This window comes from Trachemys scripta, chromosome 20, assembly GCF_013100865.1.
Source record: "Trachemys scripta elegans isolate TJP31775 chromosome 20, CAS_Tse_1.0, whole genome shotgun sequence".
Lineage (NCBI taxonomy): Eukaryota > Metazoa > Chordata > Testudines > Emydidae > Trachemys > Trachemys scripta.
In genome coordinates, this window is record NC_048317.1 from 7258900 (window position 1) to 7281852 (window position 22953).

General features: G+C 54.9%; 1 protein-coding gene across 3 annotated transcripts in view; it reads left to right on the forward strand.

The window, feature by feature from the left end:
- Positions 1–6852: 6852 nt before the first annotated feature.
- HPCA (hippocalcin) overlaps positions 6853–22953 on the forward strand; it is a 24305-nt gene continuing 8204 nt past the window's right edge. Inside the window, exons 1-3 of one of the 3 annotated variants that reach the window (XM_034754219.1) lie at positions 6853–7006; positions 9575–9613; positions 21332–21729. In XM_034754219.1, the coding sequence (XP_034610110.1) occupies positions 21352–21729 (378 nt within the window). In that variant the 5' untranslated portion in view covers positions 6853–7006; positions 9575–9613; positions 21332–21351. Of the gene's footprint in view, positions 7007–9574; positions 9614–20652; positions 20751–21331; positions 21730–22953 lie in introns of those variants that run through there. The other 2 variants (XM_034754220.1, XM_034754221.1) reach the window with 2 other exon arrangements.

Here is a 22953-nt window from a genome sequence, read left to right on the forward strand (position 1 = left end):
ATTCAACCGAAAATGAATTTTTTTCGACTTGTCGATTCACTGAATTTTTTTTTAAAATTTGTTTTGGTTAAAACCAAAACAATATTATTTTTGAATGTTCACAATTGCCAGTGAACCAAAAAAGCCATTATTTGCCCCACTGTCGTTACAAATAACACCCTCGTGGAGCTTGTTGCAATAGAAAGAATTGCCACATGCTCATTCTCTTTTCATTCTGTATGCTGCTTATCTGCTTCTTTTATTTTGCCTTTCTCTCAGATTGGACAATAGAAATCGATTAATCCATTAGTCAATTTTCAGGGTCAAGGCTATAATGTTTGGGCACCAGAAACTGCAGGGAATTGGTTATTTGGCTCATACCTACAGCATTGTCAACCCCAAACATTAAAAAAAACATGAGTCCAGCCACCCAGAAAGCACGAGTGTGGCTTAAAAATCATGAGGGTTTTTTAAATAATTTGTTTTAGGTTCTTTGACATCTGTTTCTTTGGTCACATTTTAAAATAGCTCTCTGCAACCATAGGGATTAGAGACTTTATTTTTGTTTAATGAAAGCTGAGCGTCTCGCATAATCACATGACTCCAGCAGCTGGGGCTTTAAGTAAAACACTGCATCTCATGAGATAAAATCACAAAGAATTGGGCAGTACTCAAGCAGTTACCACTGGAATTAAATAATTATTATCCTGAAGACATTTCTATTGATTTTAGGTTTTCTAAAAGCTTTTTTTGCAAACAAAACAAAACAAAACAAACCCTCCAAAACCCTAACTCTAGTCCTGATCCTGTAATCAGAGCTGCATGACCAGATTCAGAGACTCAATCTATCTGTTTTAAGTCCTTATATGGCCTCCTAGTATCTGAAGGACTCATAATCCACACACACACGGGCACACACTCACACACCCTTCTGAACTCAGGTTAGCTAACCCAGGTTAAACTAGAAGTGAAAACACAGCAACTCAGTTTAGCAGCTCTGGGACTGCCCTTTAGGCTCTCACACTACTGCTAACCTGCCTCTTCCCTGCTGCTTTAACCAGAGCGCCGAACACCCCACGCGACTTGCCAAGGTCACACGGGAAGCCTGTAGCGGAGAAGGGAGTTGAATCCCAGTCTCCTAGGCAAGTGTCCAAACCACTCTTCCATCCTTCCTCTCTCGGTGAGACTCTGCACAGGTATATGGGGCTGCTTGTAGGGACCTGATTGCAGGAGTGGGGGCTTTGAGTACACACCTGGCCCAACAGGGTCCCATTCGCTTTCTGGGTATTGTTGTTACCGTTCTTACTTGTGACTGACCAGGTTGCTTTGTAAAGTGCACAGGGAGCCTCATATGAAAGGTGCTTTAAATGCAAATTATATTATTGATTAAGTATTGCAATTATTTCCTATTCAGCCCACAGAGCTTTTCCCATGGGCCCCAATTGCCGGCATGAAGAGCTTACAGTCCAATTCAAACACCTAGGCCAGCGTAGGAAGATGTGGTGGCGGGAAGAGAGGCTGCCAGGCAGGGTGTCTGCACAGGAAGACTTCTCCGAAGAAGTGGGTTTTCTGGAGGGATTGATTATTTATTATTGCCCTGTTTTTCAGGCAAGCCCCATTGCCACCCATAGAAACGGCAGGTGCTCAGTGCTCCTGAAAACCAGACCAGCTTTGTACAATGCCAGGAATGAGACAGGAAGCGGGTGGCCTAGGAGACAGCATGGCAGAAAGGGGGGAAGCATTTAGACGAGAGGATAGAGAGGAATGTAATGAACAAGAAGACAGGGACTAAGGTGAGATGAGCAGAGATGATGTAGGGGAAGTGGGGTTGTGAAGAGCTTTGAGGCTGAGAGCAGGGTCTTTGGCCCAGATCCTCAAAGGTATTTAGGCTCCCAACTCCCATTGATTTCAGTAGGAGTTAAGCACCTAAATCCCTTTGAGGGTCTGGGCCTTGATGTCCATCCAAAGTGCTGATGCTGGGAATTGCGGCCCATGGGAAGAGCCCGTCCATCCGTCCCCAGCGCAGAATCCCTGGCTGCCCATTTGCCTTGTCTGACTCTCCTGACTGCTAATGAACATGACTGGTTCGCCCACATGGAACGTCCCCAAACAGCGAGTCGTGGGGGGAGAAGGGCAGAGAAAACCAGCAGCCACAGAGTTAGTGGGAGGGGGCACTTGGTACTAGTGACGTAATTTGGGCGGAGGGTCGGTAGAAGGCAGGAATCTCTTATACACGCACCTGCTCGTCTCCTCTCATGCTTTGTGTGTATGAACCCCACTGCGACAGCAGCTTTCACCTGAATGTCTCCGAATGTCCAGTAAAGGCAGCGCCGCGTCACTCTCCCCACTTAACAGGTCAGGAAACCGAGGCACGGGGCAAGGAAGTGACTCACCCAAGCTCATGCAGAGGGGTGGGGGTGGGGGTGGAAAGAGAATCCAGAGAATGCACGTTTCCTTACTCCTACTGTAACCACTAGACCATGCTGTCTCCTTGCAAGTCCAACTTCTGCCCCCCCCCCCGAAAATCCTTTGCTGCCACTTGTTCCCATAGTGCTCCTGGAGTTGGCCCTTCCTCTTGGTGAGCGACAGGCACGCTGCACAAGGAAACCCCAATAAGGTTCAATGAAGCAGAGGCCTGTTAGCAGAGCCCACGGAGTCCAGGGATGCCTGAAGCGTCTCGGTTTGCTTTCAGATGTACTGGGCCAGCCTGGAAAGCACCTTGGCCCAGATCCTCAAAGGTATTTAAGCTCCTAACTTCTACTGAATTCCATAGAAGTCAGGAGCCAAAATACCTTTGAGGATCTGGCCTTTCTCCTTGGCCAGCTGATCCCCTGGCCTATGCCAACCCCAGGGCAGCTTTCTTATCGTCACTGGAGTTACACCCGAGTTGATTTGGCCCCTCGTTGTGACACCAGCACGTCACCTCTACGCCCTTGAGCTGTGGCTCTGACAGTGGAAACGGTGCAGCTGAAAGGAGCCAGCCGGACAGCCCGTCAGAGCAAGCAGCTCACTATCCACAGGACAGGGGCAACCCCCAAACTCCCACCCAACCCCCCAACTCTATGACTGTGGGAGCAAGCGTGGAAGCTGGTGGGTGAGTGACAGTGGGTCTAAAAGGGGGTGGAGGAGAGAGCCACTGGGACAAAGACAGAGTGGGAACTGCTGGGTGGGGGACTGTTTGGCTGCCGGGGCAGCAGCAAGGGAGTGTTTTGTGTGTCACAACCCATTGTGCACTGGCAATTGGCTGCATTGTGGTCAGGCTGGTTCGGGCCCCGTAATCCCAGATGGCAGCGTGGGTGCCCTTGTGAGTGGCGCATTCATCGCTCATCCTCGGGAAGGGAGGAGCGGGGAGGGGAGAGCTGCCAGGTGGCGACATGAAAGGAAAGAGCAAGGGTGGCTTTTTCCTCCTGTGCCGTGCGTTAAACAAACACTTTCAAAGCCCCTTTTGGCAGTTCTTGGACACCACCCAGGAACGCTTGCCCCCGTCCCTGCTGCGGGAATGAGAACCACCACGTCAGCTCCCAGCAGCAGCTGCAAACTGAACGCCTGGTGTGCCCGGACTGCAGAGTGGAGCCAGGGAAGCAGGGGGCAGAGAAACCCACTTGCTGGCACAGCTGGAGCCATCTCGGTTCTGCCATTCTTTTGCCCCCTTGCAGCCCCAGCTGGGTGTGCTGGATTCAGCGGGGGGCTGTGACACGCCTGGACAGAGAAGTTTGCAGAGGCTAAAGTAGATTGAAACAGAAGGGGCTGTTCTCCCTGCAGCAGCAGAGAGGGAGGGGAGCTGGAGGGGAGCCGGGTTCAGAGGGAGCTCCCCTGTTTTAGTGGACTTGGGGATGGAGACAGAGCTGCCCTCTCCTCTCACACTTTCTTACTTTAACCCCTACATGTACATGCACAGCTAAACACGTGTCCCCATACATGTATGCACACACATGGAACCTAAACCTATGCACACTACTGTACCTGACGTGTACATAAGAATTCCCAGTGGCACATGCACAAACACATTATTATTAGGAGTATGCATTCTGTGATTGCGGTACCACCTAAAAGCCCCAGTCATGGCCCCAGCCCCCACGGTGCTAGGAGCTGTACAAACACAGAACAAAAAGACAGGCTCTGCCCCAAAGAATTTACAATCTGGGTAAACACATATGCCCATATACACATGGGTCCTCACACATGTACACACACACACACATGCATGTATCTTAGCAAATACACAGACATTCACAGGTATGCAAACCCCCCCCCCTTCTCGGGACACGTACCCTTGCATCCACTGGGATGTGCCCTCAGACTGTTGTGATGCCAATGTTCAGCATCCTTAAAGCAGCTGTTGGCCCTGTGTGTTTCTTATGCTAAGGTGCCATTCATCTCCTGGGGCACAGTAAGGCGGGGGAGAGGGAGACATGGGGAGAACCCAGTGAAACTGCTGGAATGAATGAAGTTGAGCTGGTTTCATGCAGGGAGGGACCGGCTCCCATCTCTGAGCCTGGCTTGCATTTCACTGGGCTGCTCTCCATTTTACAATGTGAAGACATTTCACTGGCTGCAAGCATTGACTAAAATGATCCTCTGTCTTGCGCCCTTAGTAATTGCTCTTTCTGAAAGCACATGACAGCGAAAAGGAAAAGCAGCCCGCGGGGCTGGAGAGATTTAATATCAATAGAAACACACCTGATTGTGAGATAGAAACCAAATCCCCCCAGGATAATCTGGAATTAGCTGCAAAACTGAGAAGCCTCAATTTGAGGCTTTGGGGGTCAAGTCCCCAGACAGGGTTGGCCCTAGCTGAGACCAGATCGCAGCAATTTGTGACTTACTGGCCATAAAAGAGGCAAATTAAATTAGCGGCAGTATCATAGCGGCTATGTACATTCCCTTTCACAGCTGGCCCTGGCCGGTGGCTCATTTCCTAAGGCGGTGGTTTTCAGCCTTTTTTCACATTTCGAAAGGGAGGTGCGGACCCCTTTGGAAATCTTAGACATAATCAGCGGACCGCCAGGGGTCTGCGGACCACAGTTTGAAAACCACTGCCCAAGGGGCAGAGGTGTGTGTCCTGTGACGTAGGTAACTCTCAGTCCCAACCCCCTCCACCTCACCGAATCCCTGACTCTGTGTGTGTTTCTCTTTGCCTCTGTCTGTCTCCCTTTATGCTCATCAAGACAGCTGGAGAAGGTGCCAGTTTGCCCTGGTTCCACCTTTCCCAATAGCAGCTCCTCTGTTTCCAATCCAGTCCAGGGTCATCTCTGGGGAGGGAGCACCATTTGTCCATGGGAGGGGAAGGGGCCAAGGCAATGGTGAACCGGTGGGAAGATCCTCTCTACGGTCCACAATATGAAAATGTATGAGAATTTCTAACACACGCCCTATAACAATTCCATAACTGCGTAGGGACTACATGGTTGTCTATCCAGTGTGCATCACAGCCCGGATAGAACTCACGACTCCTATTGCCACTTGGGCTAAAGGAGAATCTCTGTTAGCTTTGGAGAGTCTCTGACATAGAGGGGAGCAGTTCTGGGTCCATCCAGTAGATGCAACGGCATGTGCGAATTGCAATGTTGTGTCTGCACGGTAGGCCCTCTGCATGCCCACATGCGCTGTAGCATACAGAATGCAGGTGCACACCTTCCCCATAGAGCGTTCTCCCCCACTGACAATATAGCAGGGCCCCTGGACTCTGCAATTCCACAGCGGCAAGAATCCACCCCTGGCTGCAAGGTTCTGCACCATCGTCTCAGTTTTCTTTCTTTTTTTAATCAAGTTCCTGATCCCAACGGTTGCAAAGCAAACTTTGAAAACGTGCCCCGATTGGCTCAAAGGCGGAGCTGTCTGGCTGAGTCTGCAGACAGCCCGAAACAAGGGCTCTGAGATGTGAACTGCCCCGTTCCCCACACCAAGGGGTTAAATGGGACTCTCGGAGAGAACTGTTTCAATGGCAACACTGCTAAGGATTTCACTGCGGATCATTGCAGCAAACACACCCGGCTAGTGAGCCCACCCCACAATTGCTGCCCCTCGCTGCCCCCCAACTGCCCCTAGCCCACCCAGCCACCCACCCCAGCCTCGCCCAGGCAGCTTCTAAGGTGCAAACAGGCCTTGATGTGAACTGGAGGGACAGGGACAGCAGACTGACCTTCACATCACAGGGGGCTGCTGGCCTGGTTGGACTGATTCATTTCCCGATTGCCTCCACTAAAACACCCCCCCACACACACCCGTTTAGAGGCGCCCCCAATTTCCTGCCTGCCCCACCGACTCCAAGGGTCTGGCTGCAAAACGTAGGGCCGCTGGCCGGATCTCCTGCAGGCCCACACCGGGGCCCCTTTCACATCTGGCCGCACCGCAGCGCCTGGGATCGGCTGCCGCTTTGCACCAAGACCGGGGCATCTAATCAGGGAGCCTCCCCTAACGAGGCGGGGGGTGGGGGGGGGGCTGGTTTTAAGGCCCATTCCGGGCTTGGGTCTGTTTATAAAGCAAACTTTGAATCAAGCCGCCTGGTTGGCGTCCCAGCAGCTCCCCCCTGGCCCCCAGCAGCTAGCGTCCTGCGGGGGGAGCAGCTGTCAATCATCGCTCCAGCTCCCATTCAGTCCTTGACGGTGATTGTGTAGGGCTCTGAGCCGGACTGCACCAACCTGACCCAGGGAAACGGGGGTGGGGGGCCGGCGGCACCGGCAGCCAGCCGGGCCACCCCAGGCGCTGGGCGGGCGGGGCTCAGGCAGGGCTCAAGGCAGAGCCCCTCTGCTCCGGAGTCAGGGCGGCTGCCCCGGGGATTTGCTCCGGGTGGGACATTCCACCCACCCCCTGCCGCTGCATCTTCCCCGGGCCAGGCTTGCAGGAGTCCCCCCCACTCCCGTCCAGCCCCCCCACCCCCGCCCTGAAGTTGCTAAGCTCGTGCAGTGTAGCCCTGGATGGAGCATCAGTAGCATCAGCTGGGATGCAGCGCTCGGGCGGGCACTAGGCTGGAGCACAAGGAGGGGAAAAGCCGCCGCCGCCGCCGCTTCTCCTTCTGGCTGGGCAGGTAGGGAGCAGCCCGCGCTTGGCTTTGCCATTTTGATCGCTGCAGGGGAAAAGTCCAGCAGGACCGCGGGGCTGCAGAGGCGGGGAGCCGGGGAGGTGTAGGGGGGAAAGGTGCCCTGGTGGTGGGTCTCGCCCCCTTTCCCCGAGGGGGTCGCCAGCTCCCGCCGTGCTGGGGGTCTGGAGACAGGACCGGCAGGGGCACCAGGGTCCTTTTACAAAAAACCAACCGCTTTGGCCGTAGCTGCAGTGGCCCGTGGCTCTGCAGAGGGGGGTCCCCCCCACCCATGGCGCAGGGGGTGGAGTCCCCCCGCCCACCTCTCTGACCCTCACCCCCTGTAGGCAGACCCCCCCCGCCCGCAGGCTGTCCTCTCCCCCGCTGCGGAGTCGGGGAGCCGCATGCAGCTCCCCTCTCCCGGGGCTGCAGCCCGCGGTCCTGCTGGAAGTGCGTGCGATGTGGGGGCCGGAGGGGGTCAGGGCTGGGGGCGAGCCGCCTGCATTGCTGCAGTGGGACTCGGCTGTTCCCGGGGGCGAACCCCCCGCCCTCCTCGGACGGCTCCTGCGCCCCTCCCCGGCAGATCTACACTGACCCCCCCGCTCCGTGCTGCAGCAGTGCCCGGGGCAGGATCTCCGGCAGTGAAGCGCATCTTGCCCGCATGCTGGCGGCGGGGTTCCCCGTGTCTCCTCCGGGGGCTCGACGAGCTCAGGCCCGCCTCCCCTGGCGGCTGTGCGCTCTGCTCCCGGGAGCCGCAGGGAAGCCGGGGGCTCCCGCAGCACCATGCGGCGCTCCAGGCCCGGGGTGGGGGAGTCCGAGGCTCCCCGGACGCAGCAGGACCCGAGCGCTCTGGCTAGCCCAGGGGGGCTGCTCTGAGCTTGGGGGAACCTGCTGGGGCAGCCAGGCTAAGCTGTGCTGTCTGGAGCTGGGTCCCTCCTGCCCTGCCATCCTGGGGTAGTGCTCGGGTTCCCTGGCTGCTGTGATCCCCTAGCCCCCTTTCTGTGGGGGCAGGAGCAGGGTACCATGCTGGGCAGTGCAGTGCACCCTTCCTGCTGCGTGCCATGCCCTTCTCCGCTGGGCCGGCCCAGCCCATGCTGTGCCATGTTCCTGGAAGCCGGCAGGGCAGTGTGCTCCATGCTCCAGACACCACTGTTCCCTGGGTCATGTGAACCAAGGCTTCATTGCTTAATGAGGGAGGAAATTGCCAGCATGTGCAAATCCGGTTTGAGAGGAGCATGAAGCCGAGTGTCTGGGAGGGGGGCGTTGGATAAAATACCTTGGAGAGCAGCCCAGCCCTCCTCTGCAGCACGGCTTCCCGGGTGCCGGCATCCATCTGGCCTGCTCACTTCCTCCCCCTTCGTTAAAGAGAATAACGGAGGCTATTCAATCTCTGGGTAGCCCCTGGTCTAAGCCTTGGCACCGCTTCTGCTTCGCCTGCCGCCTGGAAGTGTGTGTCCATGACCTCCATGCTCGGAGGCAGCCAGCGGGAGAGCCCAGGTGCCCCGTGTCACACTGGGGTCTGCCGGGCCCGTGTGAGGCAACCAGGAGAGAACGGTGCGGAGGCAGGACAAGGCGCTCGCTGCAGATGAGTCTCCCATGTAGCAGAAGAGGGGTTGGTGCCCCTGCCCCTGAGGACCTGGAGGCCCAGCTACTGCAGAACCATCAGGGTAGGGGAAGGGCCTGAAGCCTAAATAATGGCCCATCGAAGGGCTCTATGGATGGAGACCCTCCTTCGGGAACTCAGTGGGATCTGCTCCCTGGATGAGTGATGCTGAGTGAAGCGGTCTCCTCTGCTCAGAAACAGGACTGCATGAGTAACTCGGGGGGGCTTTTCAGGGATTAACCCTCACTTCATGCTCCCCTTCCATGGGAGACAGACGCACTCTCTTGCTGAGACCTGATGGACATGTAGTTTGAGTTATTGTAATGCGAGGAGGCCCTTGAAGACCCCTGGGGGTTGAATGCCACGGCACACCTGGCTGAGGGTGCCAGCCATGGGCAGTATGTCACGCTGGGGCGGCTGACTGCACAATCTCCCTGCTTTGCCAATCGAGGTGCTGCTGTCTGTCTGTAAGGCCTGGGACAGCTTGGAGAATGGGCCCCTTTTTCCCGTGTACCTATTGCAATGGCTGAGATGTGCTCTAATCACTGGCCCCGGGCTCGTGAGTTGGGGGCAGGGAGCGCTCAGTGAAGGCCCCGCTAGAATCTGACTCCCTGTTGGATGCTGACTCTGTCACAACAACCCAAAGCCCAGCTGCTCAACAGAGCATTTTGCCTGACGGGCTGGGAGTGAAGCATGCTCCGAGCCGGTGCTAACCGATTGGGGGCCCTAAGCAGGAATATTTTTGCCCCCCAATACTAAAACTGGCAAGTTCTTAGAATAAAAAGCAAATCGGGGGGCCCCCTTGAGCTACTCGGGGCCCTAAGCAATTTCTTAGTCTGCTTATGCCTAGTGCCAGCTCTGAGCATGCTGTCTGTGTAACTCTGGGACCCATGGGGCTGGCTAACTTGATTCAGGAATCTGGTGTCTGTGTGGCACATGGATTACTGACCGTCCCTTTACATTCTTATTTCCAGTGCCTGAATCTCCTGTCTCCCATCTCTGCTCTTCTGTGGGTGAGTAGAGGATTGATTCTGAGCATTTTGTGTCTTGTCTGTGGTAGGGGTGGGTCACTCAGGAAAGGGGTGTGAGGAGGTAGGGGTGCGCGTTCATTAAAGATGTTTAAGTGAGGACGGGGGTTTTTGCAAAAAAACCTGCTTCTAGCAGAGTCTAAATCCTCCTCCGAGGGCTGATTTCTGCAAGCCCTGGGCATCTCCCGGGATGCTGCACATTCCAGTGCTAGATCACTGCTTCCCACTGCTTCTTCTATACCTAACCCGGAGGTGCTTATTAACTGACTGCCTTGAAGGCCTCGTTCGCGGATAGGCTCTGCCTTGGGCCGGTGCTCAGGAGACTTGGCCAGGCAGCACAACTCAGCGAGGGGTCTGTTCTGAATGGGAGTTCGTTCTTGGCTGGAGGCGATGGGGCTGGGTGCACGTCTGCTGAGCAGGGCCATCTAATGTAAAGAGCGTGAGTTGATTCCTGCTCAGAGCAGACGGGCTGGGGGACTGGACAGAAGGGACTCTGGCAGAGAAGTGTGGGGGGGATCCTGTGGTTGGCTGGAGTATAAATGGGCTAGGATTTGGCAAGGAGTCTCAGGGAATTAGGCACCCAGATGCCTTTGCAGTTCAGTGAAAGTCTGATTCCTAGGTGCCTTGGAAAATTCCAGCTGGAGCGGGCGCTGTTGTCTGAGCTGCACTGGGGTTAGGTGCAAAAAGCTCGCAGGCGGAGGGAGGGAGGAGTCCAGGAAGGCGCTGAAGTCCCAAGCAAAGCACCAGAACCGGAAAAGGTTCTGTGGAAATCTACCAGACCCGTCCCTTCTCTCTCCCTCCAAACAGAAGCTGGGAACAGGGCAGCCTCATGCCGGTGCAGGGGCCTCTGGGCTGGAGGCTGCTGAGTGTTTGAGCCTTTTGAGTTCTCGCTTTGCTCAGCCCACTGCAGCTGGGGGAGGGTGGCAGAGCTGATGGAAAATCCTGACATTTTGGTGTCTGTGCAGTTAGTCAAATCTGCTCTTTAGCGTTTGCTTCGCGCAGGGCAGGGCAAGGGGAGTCGTGCGCTGAGGACCCACTGGGATTCCTAGCACCGGGAGGCACGGCGGCGGTGCTCTTGTGCTGAGCTCTGCTGTTCAGCCAAGCCAGCCAACCTCTGTGTGTGTCTCTTCCCGCCTCTGGAAAACAGGGCGGGTAACACGGCCTCATCTCCTGGGAGGGGGCTGAGGCTGACATCGCGGACGGACGTGTGTCCTTATCGGCCCCCTCTCAGGAGCTGTTAGCAGAGACCCGCAGCCCGTCTCCTCCTCCCGTCTCTCTGTGTGTGCTCTGGGATGGGGCACTACCACGAGAGGCAATGAGGCTGCGGGACATGCAGTGGAGGTGGGGCCGGAGGGGAGTGTGGAGCATCAAACTGACGTTGGAAGAGCCTACGGGATGGCATAGCACGAGCTGCAGGCAAACAGGAGCTGGCCTTGCTGGGATACAAACCTGCCTGTCTTGGAACTGGTTCCCCTTTGCCCTCCATGGAGAGTGAAGCGCTTGAGGTCGGTTATCTTGCTATTCCCCTTCCTACCCCTACAGCACAGCCACTGCTTGTGTTTCCCCTCCCCTCCACAAACAGGCATCTGTCTTCAGCCCTCCCGCCTCCCCTATGAATCATCAGGGCATCTTCCAGCCTGACCTCCCTTGGGTGGATGGGGAAAGGTGGCTGACCCAGTCTGCAGAACCTGAAGCAGCAATCTCCTTCCCCTGTCTAACGCCTGCCTGCCTCAATCTGTGGGGTTAGATTCCTGGGACTCCAGCACCAGGCGGAGGCTGTAAAGCATCGTTTAAATATTAATAAGAAGGCAGGCAAAGCCGCTCTTCCTGCATCTCTGCCAGGCTCTGCGTTCCCGTCCTTCACTTTGTCAGTGCGCAGAGCTGAAAATAAACCTTCTCTCGAAAGGGAGCTGACCCAGTTCTGTTAAAGCTTCAGCCAGGAGAACTCCCATCCCAAGCAGAGCTCTGTCCACGCGGGCCAGGTCTCCCTAGGCCAATGGGGTATTTAGCGCCTGTTCTCACTGTGGCAGAATGAGGTTTCACCCAGTGGTTCCCAAGCCTTGTAGGTGGAGGCTCCGGCTTTGGGAGCGTTCTCCCGCAGTGCCGGTGAGGACTGCAGCAGTGTGAATGGACTAATGATATCAGTGTTCCTAAGACTGCTGGGATTTTCCATGTTGTCGTTCTAATCTCCAAAGCATGGGATTTCCATTGGGTAGGTTCTGGTGGGAGCGTGTTTTGTGTTCGGCAAAAAGCCAGATGCCTGCAACATCCGTAAGACATAAAGGCTGAGTGAAATTTAAAGACAACTGTTCATCTGATCCTATAAAAAAGGAAAGAAGGCCCCAGTATGCCATGCTCTGCAGTTGATGGGCAAATCACCTCATTAATAGTGGAGGGTGAAGAGGAAACGCAGCAAGGCGTGGCAAAACGTGAGGCATGTTTGCAGATGACAGTTATTTAGGATAGTCGAACCTAGAGACGATGATCCTCAAGAAAACTCCAGAGGGACCTAACCAAGCGAGGGGAATGGACTCCCCCATGGAAAATGAAATTCACTGTTGGCAAATGCAACCACGCGTGCTGGAAAGAATAGTATGAACGCACGTCGTGCTGTGTTCTGAATTAACCGACACAGACCCTGCGCATTGCTGTGCCTGGCATAATGAGAACCTCCGTTGTTGTGTAGTGCCAGTGAAAAAGGCAAACAATGTTCAGCTGCATAAGCAATAGGATAGAAAAGAACATGGGATAATGAGAGAATCAGTTACTTTAAATGGGCCATAAATCCTCATGCTTCTTGGCACAATCCAACCCCTAACTGACATCTGGTTATGAACAGCAGGGCCATCCGTTAACCACATGCCTCCAGCACTGGAATCTGAATGATGGGCCTTTGGCTCAGAAAGCGATCAAGGGGCAGCTCCTCCGGTGGGGGAGAGTATTAACGGAGAGAAGCCTGAGCACAGGGCCAGGAACCAGGAGTTTTTCCTGCCTCTGATATTGATTCCCTTTGTAGCTTTCAGCCAATATGGAACAGGCTGTGAATGCTGAGGTAAGCCTCTGGCAAAGAAGATGATCCTGTGTTGAAGGTTTGGTTCTGTTCCTAGCTGTGCCACCAATTTTTTTTGCAACCTTGGGGAAGTTCCTTAACCTCTTGATGCATCAGTTTCCCATCTATCAAAGGAGGGCAGTCCCTGTCGCACAAGGATGCCTGAGCGTTAGCGAGCTGACTCTGTCACGCACTCTGGAGAGGAGGTGCGTGCATGCACGAGCAAGTATGAGCCGTGCCGTCACTAGAACAAGTGTTGGATGGCGATTGTGGTGTCACACACCCAGGTCGGTACAAGGAAGGCAAGAGCTGGTTCTCACTTGTCCTTCAGGAACTGGCATGATGGAACTTCCTACTGGAGTGGTCCCTTTCTGTGTGCAGAGTCGGAGTTCTTTGTTCCGAACTGGGGCCGGCTCGGGGGCTGGGGTCTCTGTCCTTATCCTGCGGTAGCCCCTTGCTTCGGTCACCCCACCCGAGGGGCCTTGAGATCTTCAAGGTGAGGTCAGCTCCTGTTCTTGAGGTTGCTTTCTCCCCAGCTGGATTATTGATCCCTCTTTAGCCGTGAGAGACACCTGGCTAGTGCTGCACTATTCGGGAAACTGCACTGTCGAGAGCTGCTTAAAAATAAATGAACCAAAAGCGTCATAACGATAGTAAACATGGCTTTAACTGTTGGGAAGCTGCCACCTGGACAGCCAATGTGGGTCAACTCAAGGCATAAATCTCATCTCTCTGCTGAAATGAATGAGGAAGCAGAGAATTGGAAGGTTGTTGTGAATTTAAAAAGAAATAAGACTTCATCTCTTAACAACTTGGCAGTTCTCTGAATTTCTCCCCCTCCCCCAACTCATTCCCACGGCAGCTGCATTTCCTACATATTCTTAGTCCTGCCTCAGTGTGGGGAGGAAGGACTCTTCCAGTGCTGGCTGATTTATTTCTGGTAGGTGATCCAAGCTGAAGTTTGAGTCAAGTGGCAAGCTCCCATTGAGACCCCAGCCCATGTCACTTCACGATGACACTGAACCAGTGACGGGTGTGTCTGAAAACTCTTTAAATTCCCTTTCTCCCTGTATGTTTTTGGCTGAAGATCTACCAAATATCCAGGGAGTTGTGAGCATTCCTCTCAAATTTGGCAAAGTGCATTGCAAACCTGGATTCCTGCAGTGTGAGGACTGGTCCTGCACCCCACCCCCCGAAACTGCATCTCGCTGGATCACGGGACGGAGATCCCTGCCCTGGGTTGGCTTGCAGAAACCCAAAGATTGTCCCACCCTGATGCCTGGGAGGGGGTGCAAGGAAGGGAAGGGGGGAAATGTAAGGGTCTGGCTCTGGTGATGCTGAAAGCATCTCTAAATTGTGATGATGAAGTGGGCAAAGGAGAGCCTGTGGTGCTGGGTTCTGAAAGGAGGAATTCCTGTGGTAAGAGGTCCCTGCATGGATTCTGAATGAGATGCACCCATGTTCCTGGCTTGAATTCATGCTGCAGGGAGCATCCCCTTCTCTGGGTCCGTAAAGTATCTCTGTCCTGGAATCTCTTATCTTGGGGGCCATCCTGGATTATTTTTGCTTTGCAAGAACCAGTCCCTCTTAAACTAAGGGGCAAACAATGAGAGAGACCATCCGAGCCCTGCTCTGCAGGACATGGTCTTTCTTCCTTCCCTGCCCTAGTAGGTCTGGCTGGACTTGGTTCCACCAGCTTATGTACGTGCCTCTCCTCTACCACTGCATCCCAGCTCAGTTGTCTGGGCAAATCAGCCCGCACCCTGCAGGTGCTTTCCAGTCTGCTGAGTGCATGGAGCTTCGTGTCTCCGGCTTGCCCTGTGTCTCTGGCAAACGGCTCCAGCATCCTCCTTCATTACTTCCTAATTGAACAAGTGGCTCGTTGAGCTGGACAGGCATGGCGCCGTGGAGAGACGACCTGGGCACTCTGAGTGGAGGGAGCAAGGCTAGAGAAGCCAAGCAGGCAGGAGCTCACGTGGCTGGCTGGCCGGCCCACTGGCTCGCATGCTGGCGACTGTTCAGATCACGTTAAATTAAATGTACAGAAAACTAACAAGGAAAAATGACTCTTTTCTCTAACCAATTAATAGGCCCCAATCTCCCACCCCCACCCCACCGCCTCCTTCTCCTCCACTACTGGAGTCACTGGAGCGTCTGCGGGGAGGCAGAGGACTGCCTGCGTGGAGCTCCTTGTACGATTCTCCCCATGCTCTTGGGCCCTGATCCTGCAAACACTTCTGGCCGGATTTTTCCAGCGCTCAACTCCCATTGTTCTCAGCGCTCTGGCACATCGGGCCACTAAATCCAGTGAGCAGCCCCACTCACGGGAGTAGTCCTGACGTTCCATGGGACTGTGTCTGTGAATAAAGCTACCCGCCTGCTTGAAGTGGCTGCAGAATTCAGCGACTGCTTCCTTTACAACCCATGTATACGGCATAGCTCTGCAGAGCCCAACCCGAGTGATGCTTTCTCTCTCCTGGGGCTGCCTTTTATTTTTTTTTGAAGACAAACCCTTTTAGTGATTGCAAAATGTAAAAAGCATGTTCAACCCCCCTTTGCATTGCGCTGGGCAAACCCCTTTTTGCGGGAAAGCCGCCCGACCAGACACAGTTGAGGTCTGCAGGACAGAGCCAGTCTAGCTGCATCCTTGGTATCATTTTCCTTGTGCAGCTGTGCTTGAACGGAACATGGTGCAGCCATCGCCGCTAGAAACAGGCGGCAAGGGGAAATGAATATACTCAGAAAAGCCTTTTCCTCCCTGCCCCCAAAAGGAAAGGACTGTTGTTTTTCCTCTGACAGATTCTGGTTTTAAAGCCTTGAATCCAACTGGAGTGGGAGGAACACTGCCCGTGTATTCTATGCTCTTTTCAGGTAGAATTTTTCAGACTGACACCCACCCGTATTAATTTTTTATATGGAGATACCTGGAAAGGACCTTGCAAGGTCATGGAGTCCAGTCCCTGCCTTTACAGCAGGACAAGTACCATCCCTGACAGATTTTTGCCCCAGATCCCTAAATGGCTCCGTCAAGGATTGAACTCACAACCCTGGGTTTAGCAGACCAATGCTCAAACCACTGAGCTATTGTGCTAGGTTCTGTACAAACACCTTGTGAGACAGTCCCTTACACTGTACTTGTTACAGTGTAACTAGACAAGGGTAGGCTGGGAAACAAGCACAGTGATTAACCCAGGTCATGCAGCAGAGCCAGGAACAGAAGTGAGGTCTCCCGACCGCCACACCAACACCTTATCTGCTAGGCCACGTGGAGAACATCGGCAACCTCTTGCACGGAGCTGCTTCTGGGCTCTGATTATATTCCGCCCCGGCTCTCGGGGAGGGATGGGGGGCAATCCAGCATAACCAAATTGGCAAAACGTGACTAACCATCAATATTTAACTGAGCAGTTGCAATGATCTGAAGCCGGGAGGGAAAAGCTCGTCCATGTCGGGCTAATATTAAAGACTTTGAACTAAGTCGCTGATTTGGCATTTAAAAAACCTCTGCTCTGGTCACCTCCTTGTGAGGAAGGAGGTGGCCCATGAGGAGTCATGCTGTGCTGGATTTGATAGTCGCCACATTCCCTGTGGTGACCTCTGCAATTGCCTGTTCTTCCAAACAGCTGAGACCCGGAAGTGGGCTCACCCACAGAATGGGACATCTTTGGCTCAAAGTGAGTCTGATCTCATGTGCCTTGTCCACCTGGACCCCCCCGGGAGTCATGAGCACCCAAGAAATGCAGACCCGGGCTTCTGGCGCTAGGCTTCTTTCACTTAGGGCTGCCTCCCTGGCGTCTGTCAGTCTCAGGGTGGAGAGGCAATAAATGGGACCAACATCCTCCTTTTAACAACTTTGAGTTCAACTTTCCAATCCCTGATCCTTGAATGATGCCCGTTGGCGTTGCTACTAGGCAAATCAAAACACTGACTCATGCATTTGCTTCCCTTCAAGGTTAATGGTTTTGTTGCATTTAAAACTCTGGGCCTGTTTTCCTCCAATCTAACCTTGCACCCAATTAGTGTTGTTTAGAAATCTGTCTTCTCCCTGCCTGGCTCTCCTCTGGAGAGTCTGATTTTAATAAGCCACGCCAGGGTGTCTTTTATGGCCTAACAATGCTGTCTTGACAGCGAGTAGCACTTAGCCTCTGGTTCTGTGTCTAACAGCCACCACAGCTCACTGTAGTTAGACTATAATACGTGCCCTCTTGGCTCGTTGCTTCCTTTAAGGCTCCCTCGTGGAAAGGACGCATGGTTGGCGCTTCTCCACAAGATGCTCTCTGCTCTTTGGTTCCTCTCCATCTGCCTCGTAACTACCTTGGAATTCCTGCAGCATTAACCTGGACGAGCTCCTCCCTAGCTGTGCTGTTTGCTCCTGTGGCAGTAGTTCCCCTGGAGTGGGCACTTTGCTTGCCAGGTGCGGCTGCCTGGCTTGGTGCCTTGGAACACGTAATCACCTCTCTTGCTTCACCTCCAAGGGGTGTCAGTGCGCTGCCCAGCAATAACTCTCCTTCTCCAAGCCATCTATCAGGATCCCCTGAGCTCCCTGGTCCCAGGCTATTCTGACTTCAGCAGCACGGGCTTCCCTGAGCACTGGTCAGCCCACGGCTTGCACATGAAGCAGATGGCCCCAGTGGCTCTCGCTGGGGGAGTGGGGGGAGCTCTTCCTGCCAGCACCTGGGGAGTGTGAGGGGAGCCGTGAGAGCTGGTAGAACTGAAATTCCTTGCTGGGGAATGGGGGATGGGGCTCTGTTTTCTTGGATTGTTTCTGTAACACCTGACCCAACCGAGTGGAGATCCTCCCTGTGCAGCCAGAGGGAAATGCACCGACCTGATCTCCCCTTTCACTTCCAGTCTGGGTTATACATGCCAACACTCTGCGTTTCCCCAGCGCCTTCCATGGGGCGATCTCAACACACTGCACAGCCAGGGGGGCCCAGCCTCCCAGCTCGGTCAGTATCATCCTCATTTTCCAGAGGCTTTGAATAAATGATTTGCCCGACCACTTACGGTAAGTTGGCGGCAGACCTGGGAAGAGAACCCAGCATCCCTGAGCGTCAGCCCGGTCGGTGCCCACCCCATCCTTCTCGTCTGTATACCCAGAGCTACCTAAATGCTGTGACTGGTCCTGCTGCTTGTGCCCAGATATCGGGGGCTCGGGATGGCTGATTGCACCCCCAGCACTGGGCGTGAACAGGGCTAAATTTAAGGGTAATTACAATAGGCTGCTTAAGTTTCCAGTGAGGAGAATAAAAGGCTCTGACTGCAGAGAATGGACAGAAAAGGTCCAGTGGGAGGTAACGAATCCAAGCGTTTCTGTCGCACTAACCGAGGAATCGCTCACTACACAGCAAATGGCACCTGCTTCCTTTTGATACTGGGTACGTCCCAGTCCTGGCAGTGCTCATCTCCCCGCTTCCTCGCGCCAACTCCAATCTCTGCTCCCCAGAAGCGTTGGTCTGTTCTCTGCAGTCGGTCTCGATATGTTGCGCTCTGTTCTTAAAAGCTCCTAGTCAAGCTGGAAGGCGAGGGGGGAATTTGGAGAAGAGCAACAAAAACGATTGAGGGGCTGGCTAGTGGGGATAGAGTTCAAGGAGCCGAAGAGGGCTAGCGTGACCAAATGACCAGGGGCCGGGTGAGGGAATCATTCTGGGTGGCTCCAGGCTGTTTTCATCCTTATCCTCTATGACATTTAGGCTGAATGCCAAGGAGGTGGGAGCACGTGGGTCCCTAGCAGAGATCAGGGTCCTGAGCCTCTATATGGGAATTTTCCCTTGCTCCCCAGCCCCTGCTCTCCAGGAGCTCTCAGCGATGGGGTCTGGCCTCCCCCTCTCTGGGGTTGGCAGCCGTCTCCGAGCAGAGCGTGTACCTCCTAAGCAGGGCTGATCTGTTTACGGGGCTTTTGGAGCGTTACAGTGACCATGATTAATTACTCGGAAATCCTTGCGCTGCCCAGCCCCTCTCCCCTCCTTCTTGCCCGGCAGGCAGGGGGACGTCAAATGGCCCATGAGCATCCCTGCTGGCTCATCAAATGCAGGCTTAAAGGCAAGCATTTAACGGGGAAGGGAAGGGGCCTTAATTCAACGGCCTTGGTTGTCTTCTGCCCTGTGATCTTGTGTCCCTGGGACTCCCTGGTGCCAACAGAACCCTGCTTCTTGGGCTTGGCTGCACAGATTTGATTGTGAATAGGCTGCCAATTAATATTCAGATGAGGGGGTGGAATCATCCAGGGGTTGCTGCCGCCAGTTTGCTCTGGAACTGTTATGCCCGTGCTTGGCCTCCTCCTCTCCTCCTGGCGCCCACAGAACTGGGCTTATTCGTATTGCCACGTGGCGCCTGGAGCTGCTACAAGGATGCTTGTGAGGCAGACTTGGGATTGCGCAGGGGAGTGACTTCCCAGGGTGGGGACCATGGAGCGAGCGAGGGGTGAAAGACCCTGCAGGGATAGGCAGTAGCAGGCTGTCTCGTCTTAGGCGTGATGGCTAAGGGCCTGTCTCCATGGCAGGGTTAGCTCAAGGCATAACTTGCGTGTTGTCCCGAACCTGACCCCCCCCCCCCCCCCCCCAAACCCCTACCCCCGGTTAAGGGGGGGTTTAAGCTCAAGGCAGCCGGCCCATCCGGCTTCGGTGAGTGATGCAGTGGGGACCCGGCTACAGGCCACAAACTCCCTTTAGCACAACTCAGCTGCCAGCCCTGTGCCGCTCAGGGGTTGGCCGAGCTGGGCTCGAGTGCTGTGATTGAGCGAATGGCTGCAGTAGACCCCAGCCCCATGTGTCTGCCCAGCCAGGCTATGACCGAACTAGGGTTAGGGCATCATCTCATGGCTGTGGTTGGCTCCAATGCAATCTGGGACTCTGCAGCACCCATTCCAGAGAGCCCAGCGAAGCTAAGGGAAGCTGCCCAGCGCCAGGCAGGGTATCGGGGGAAGGAATGGGAGTGGCTGGCTGAGCTGGTGAGCCCAGTGCACAGACCTGCCTGGCCACACTGGGAATAGCTTTTGTTTCACGTGCTCGTGTCTGTGGCTCCACCGGCGAGAGCAGGACACCTGGTGCTCCAGCCAGGTCTGTCCTGTTCTAGTGGGGTGGCTGAGTGCGGCCTTGTCCCGTGTACGCAGCGAAACAGTGGGGACGCAGTGCTGAGGACTGTATTGGTTTTCTAGTGGAGATGGGGCTGAGACCTGTACCTCCGCTGCAGCGCCAGTGGCTAATACTCGCACGGTCTCTCCCTTAGTGTAGACGGGACCTGAGAGTCCTACAGCCAGGGCCCCCCCGATGCGGGGTTTTGGAGGAGACACTGTCCCCAGTAGGTTATTCAGAGCGCTACATGATATCACCCCTCCAAACTGGACCCAGAAGCTAGGGCAGAGATTGGAGCTTCGACATTGGGCACGGACAGCTGCTCCTCTCCCTTGACAGCTGCATCGCGCACCAGCTCCAACTTCGGGGTGAGCTTTGCGGGCAGCCATCCGGAGGGTATGTGGCAGGGAAGGGGAGTCTAGAGGGCGTGAGGGCCTGTTGGTGAGGGCTGCACTGAAGAGATAGAATCTCATTCTTCTGGCCGCCTTTAGGGGAGCTGCCCTGGGCCGGCTCTGCTCCCTGCGGATCCAGAGGCAGCCATATCTCCAGTGGGGCCAGCCATTTGGGTGAAAGGCAGGAGATGCCCTCGGTGGTCTGGGCTGAGAGGTATGGAAAGGATCATTCCCCCTCCCCTGCGCACCAACGCTTCTCCAATCTTCCCCCTGCCCTCCTGGCGTTTAGATCGTCCCAGCAAAATCTCTGCCGTAGCTCCTTGCAGTGCAGTAACTTTGAAGAGTTGCTTATCATTCGAGTCGTCGTCCCTCTGCCCCAGTCTCTCTGCCCAGCCCTGGGAACGCCTGGTGTGAAAGGCGGCCACATAGACGCTTCACCTGCTTCCTAAAGTGCCTCGAGCGGGTGCCTAGTAATCAAGGATGATTCATGGCTCCTCCCACCTCCGTGCAGAAACCTCCCCCAGCAGCAGCTGCTCGAGCTGAGCAAATGCTGTCTCTTTTCTGCAGTGGAGCCGATGAGGGAACCTGGCAGCATCAGCGGGCCTGTGGTAGGTCATTGTGGGATGACTGCTCAGTGCGCTGGCTACTGCAGGTGCTGGGAAGGAGAAGGACAATGTCTCCAGGGCTGCCTAGGGGGATGGGAGCTTTCTGACTCCATGGGGCAGTGAGTTCTAAATTGGCTCAGCGAGGTCCAGTTTCCTGCCACGGCTGGGTTTGGGGGGCTGGTTCCGACTCAGGTAGGCAATATTCCTTTAGGTACTGTAATATTTGAGTGAATCCTGACCTACTACTTATATCCCCAAAACACCTTCGAGCCCCATGGTGCGCGGTGCTGTACAAAACCAGGACGCTAACCAGCTCCTGGGTGGGACAGTTGTGCCGAGTCCTGTGCGAGGCTGATTTAGAGGCAGGAGTTGTAGAGTTTAAGGCCAGACGAGACCTTTCTATCATCTAGACTGACCTCCTGTAGAATAGGCCAGAGCATTTCACCCAGTCTGTCCAGTATTGAGTCCACGATGGGTGCTCGTAGCCGAGGAAGGAACTGAGATACCCACCCGGGAAGGGTACTGGTAGTTGGGAGAGGGACTGACCAGATCTGCCTCTCATCTCTTTGGCTCCTGGGGCCCAGATTAAGGCTGTGAAGTGACCATGGGGAAGCAGAATAGCAAACTGCGTCCAGAGATGCTCCAAGACCTGCGGGAGAACACAGAGTTCTCGGATCTGGAGCTGCAGGAGTGGTACAAGGGCTTCCTCAAGGACTGTCCCACCGGCATCCTGAACGTGGAGGAGTTCAAGAAGATCTATGCCAACTTCTTTCCCTACGGCGACGCCTCCAAGTTTGCCGAGCACGTCTTCCGCACCTTCGACACCAACGGGGACGGCACGATCGACTTCCGAGAGTTCATCATCGCCCTCAGCGTCACCTCCCGGGGCAAACTGGAGCAGAAGCTCATGTGGGCCTTCAGCATGTATGACCTGGATGGTAACGGCTATATCAGCCGGGAGGAGATGCTGGAGATCGTGCAGGTAAAACGACCCCCTTCCCCAATTCCCTCTCCCCTTGGCCGTGTGGCTTCCTTGTGCCTTGGCTGCTGCTGCCTGGGACTCCAGTTGGATGAGCTTGCTGTATTGCCCTGCCTATGGGCCTGAGCCAAAGGCCATTGCAGTCAAGGGAAAGCTGAGATCCAGGCATCCATGTAGGCCCCTTCCTCTAGGAAATGCCCCATAGGGACTAATCCTGCATCCTGCCCAGGGAGTTGGGACTAGCTTGAACAGGGCCAGTTCTCCAGAGCCATGCACCCTGACTAGTCATTCGCCCCAGCTCAGAAGGGCGAGTGTATCTCCTCCACCCTGCCCTGGTGTCAGCAACCAGCCAGGGCGCAGTCCAGCTGGGAATTGGATCGGATAGGTTTGTTCTGTTTGCCCCAGGGACCAGCACTGCTTCGGGGGCTAATGCAGGCAGGCCACATGTGTCTGTCAGCCCAGGGGATGCTGGGACCAGGTGGGATTCAGTGGCTGGAGGATGATGACACTTGGGAGGATGGAGGGGTGGGGGCTGGACTTTATAAGGAGGAGCAGATTCTCTTCACAGGCTTGTCTGGCCAGGGAATGGTGGGGGACGTACGTACGTGCTTTAACAAGGACTCCACAAGACACGTCATAAAAACGCTTGTATCTCCTGGCCTCCTCCTCGGCCTGTGGCCCAGCCTCCCTCCCTCTCTCTGCTGAGCGGTGATGCTGAGAGGGGCAAGAGCAGACTGAAGAGTCGAATTTAATGGAGGAAGGGTGAGCTGGACAGATTAGCAAAGGGCAGAGTCTGAGGTGACTGTCCGTCACGGGTCTCTTGCCTGGCTATGAAGGGCAGCCTTCTGGCAGGGCTGGGAGAAGGTCACGCTGTCCAGACCCCCGAGCCTTGCCCTCTGCTCAAAATCTCCCTTCTCCGATGAAAGGCCAGGATGCTGCCAGTCCGTGGTGTCCGCTTTTCACGTGCCTTTTGCAGAAACAAAGAGTGTTGCTGTCAAAGCAAGAGACCGGCCTCTCCTCCAAACTGGTCTCTGCTGTTTTAGGTCCTGGGCGAAGGGATTTAACATCTGCCCTAGTAGCCGAGGAGGTGGTACGTTGGCAGTGAAAGCTCCCGTGCCTGTGGGGGAACCGTGGCTTTGAATCCAGGGGCGAAGCTAATGGCTGACTCCGTTTTCCCACTGAGATGCAGGAAGGATCAAGCTGGTCCTGGCAGGGCTTAATGCACTC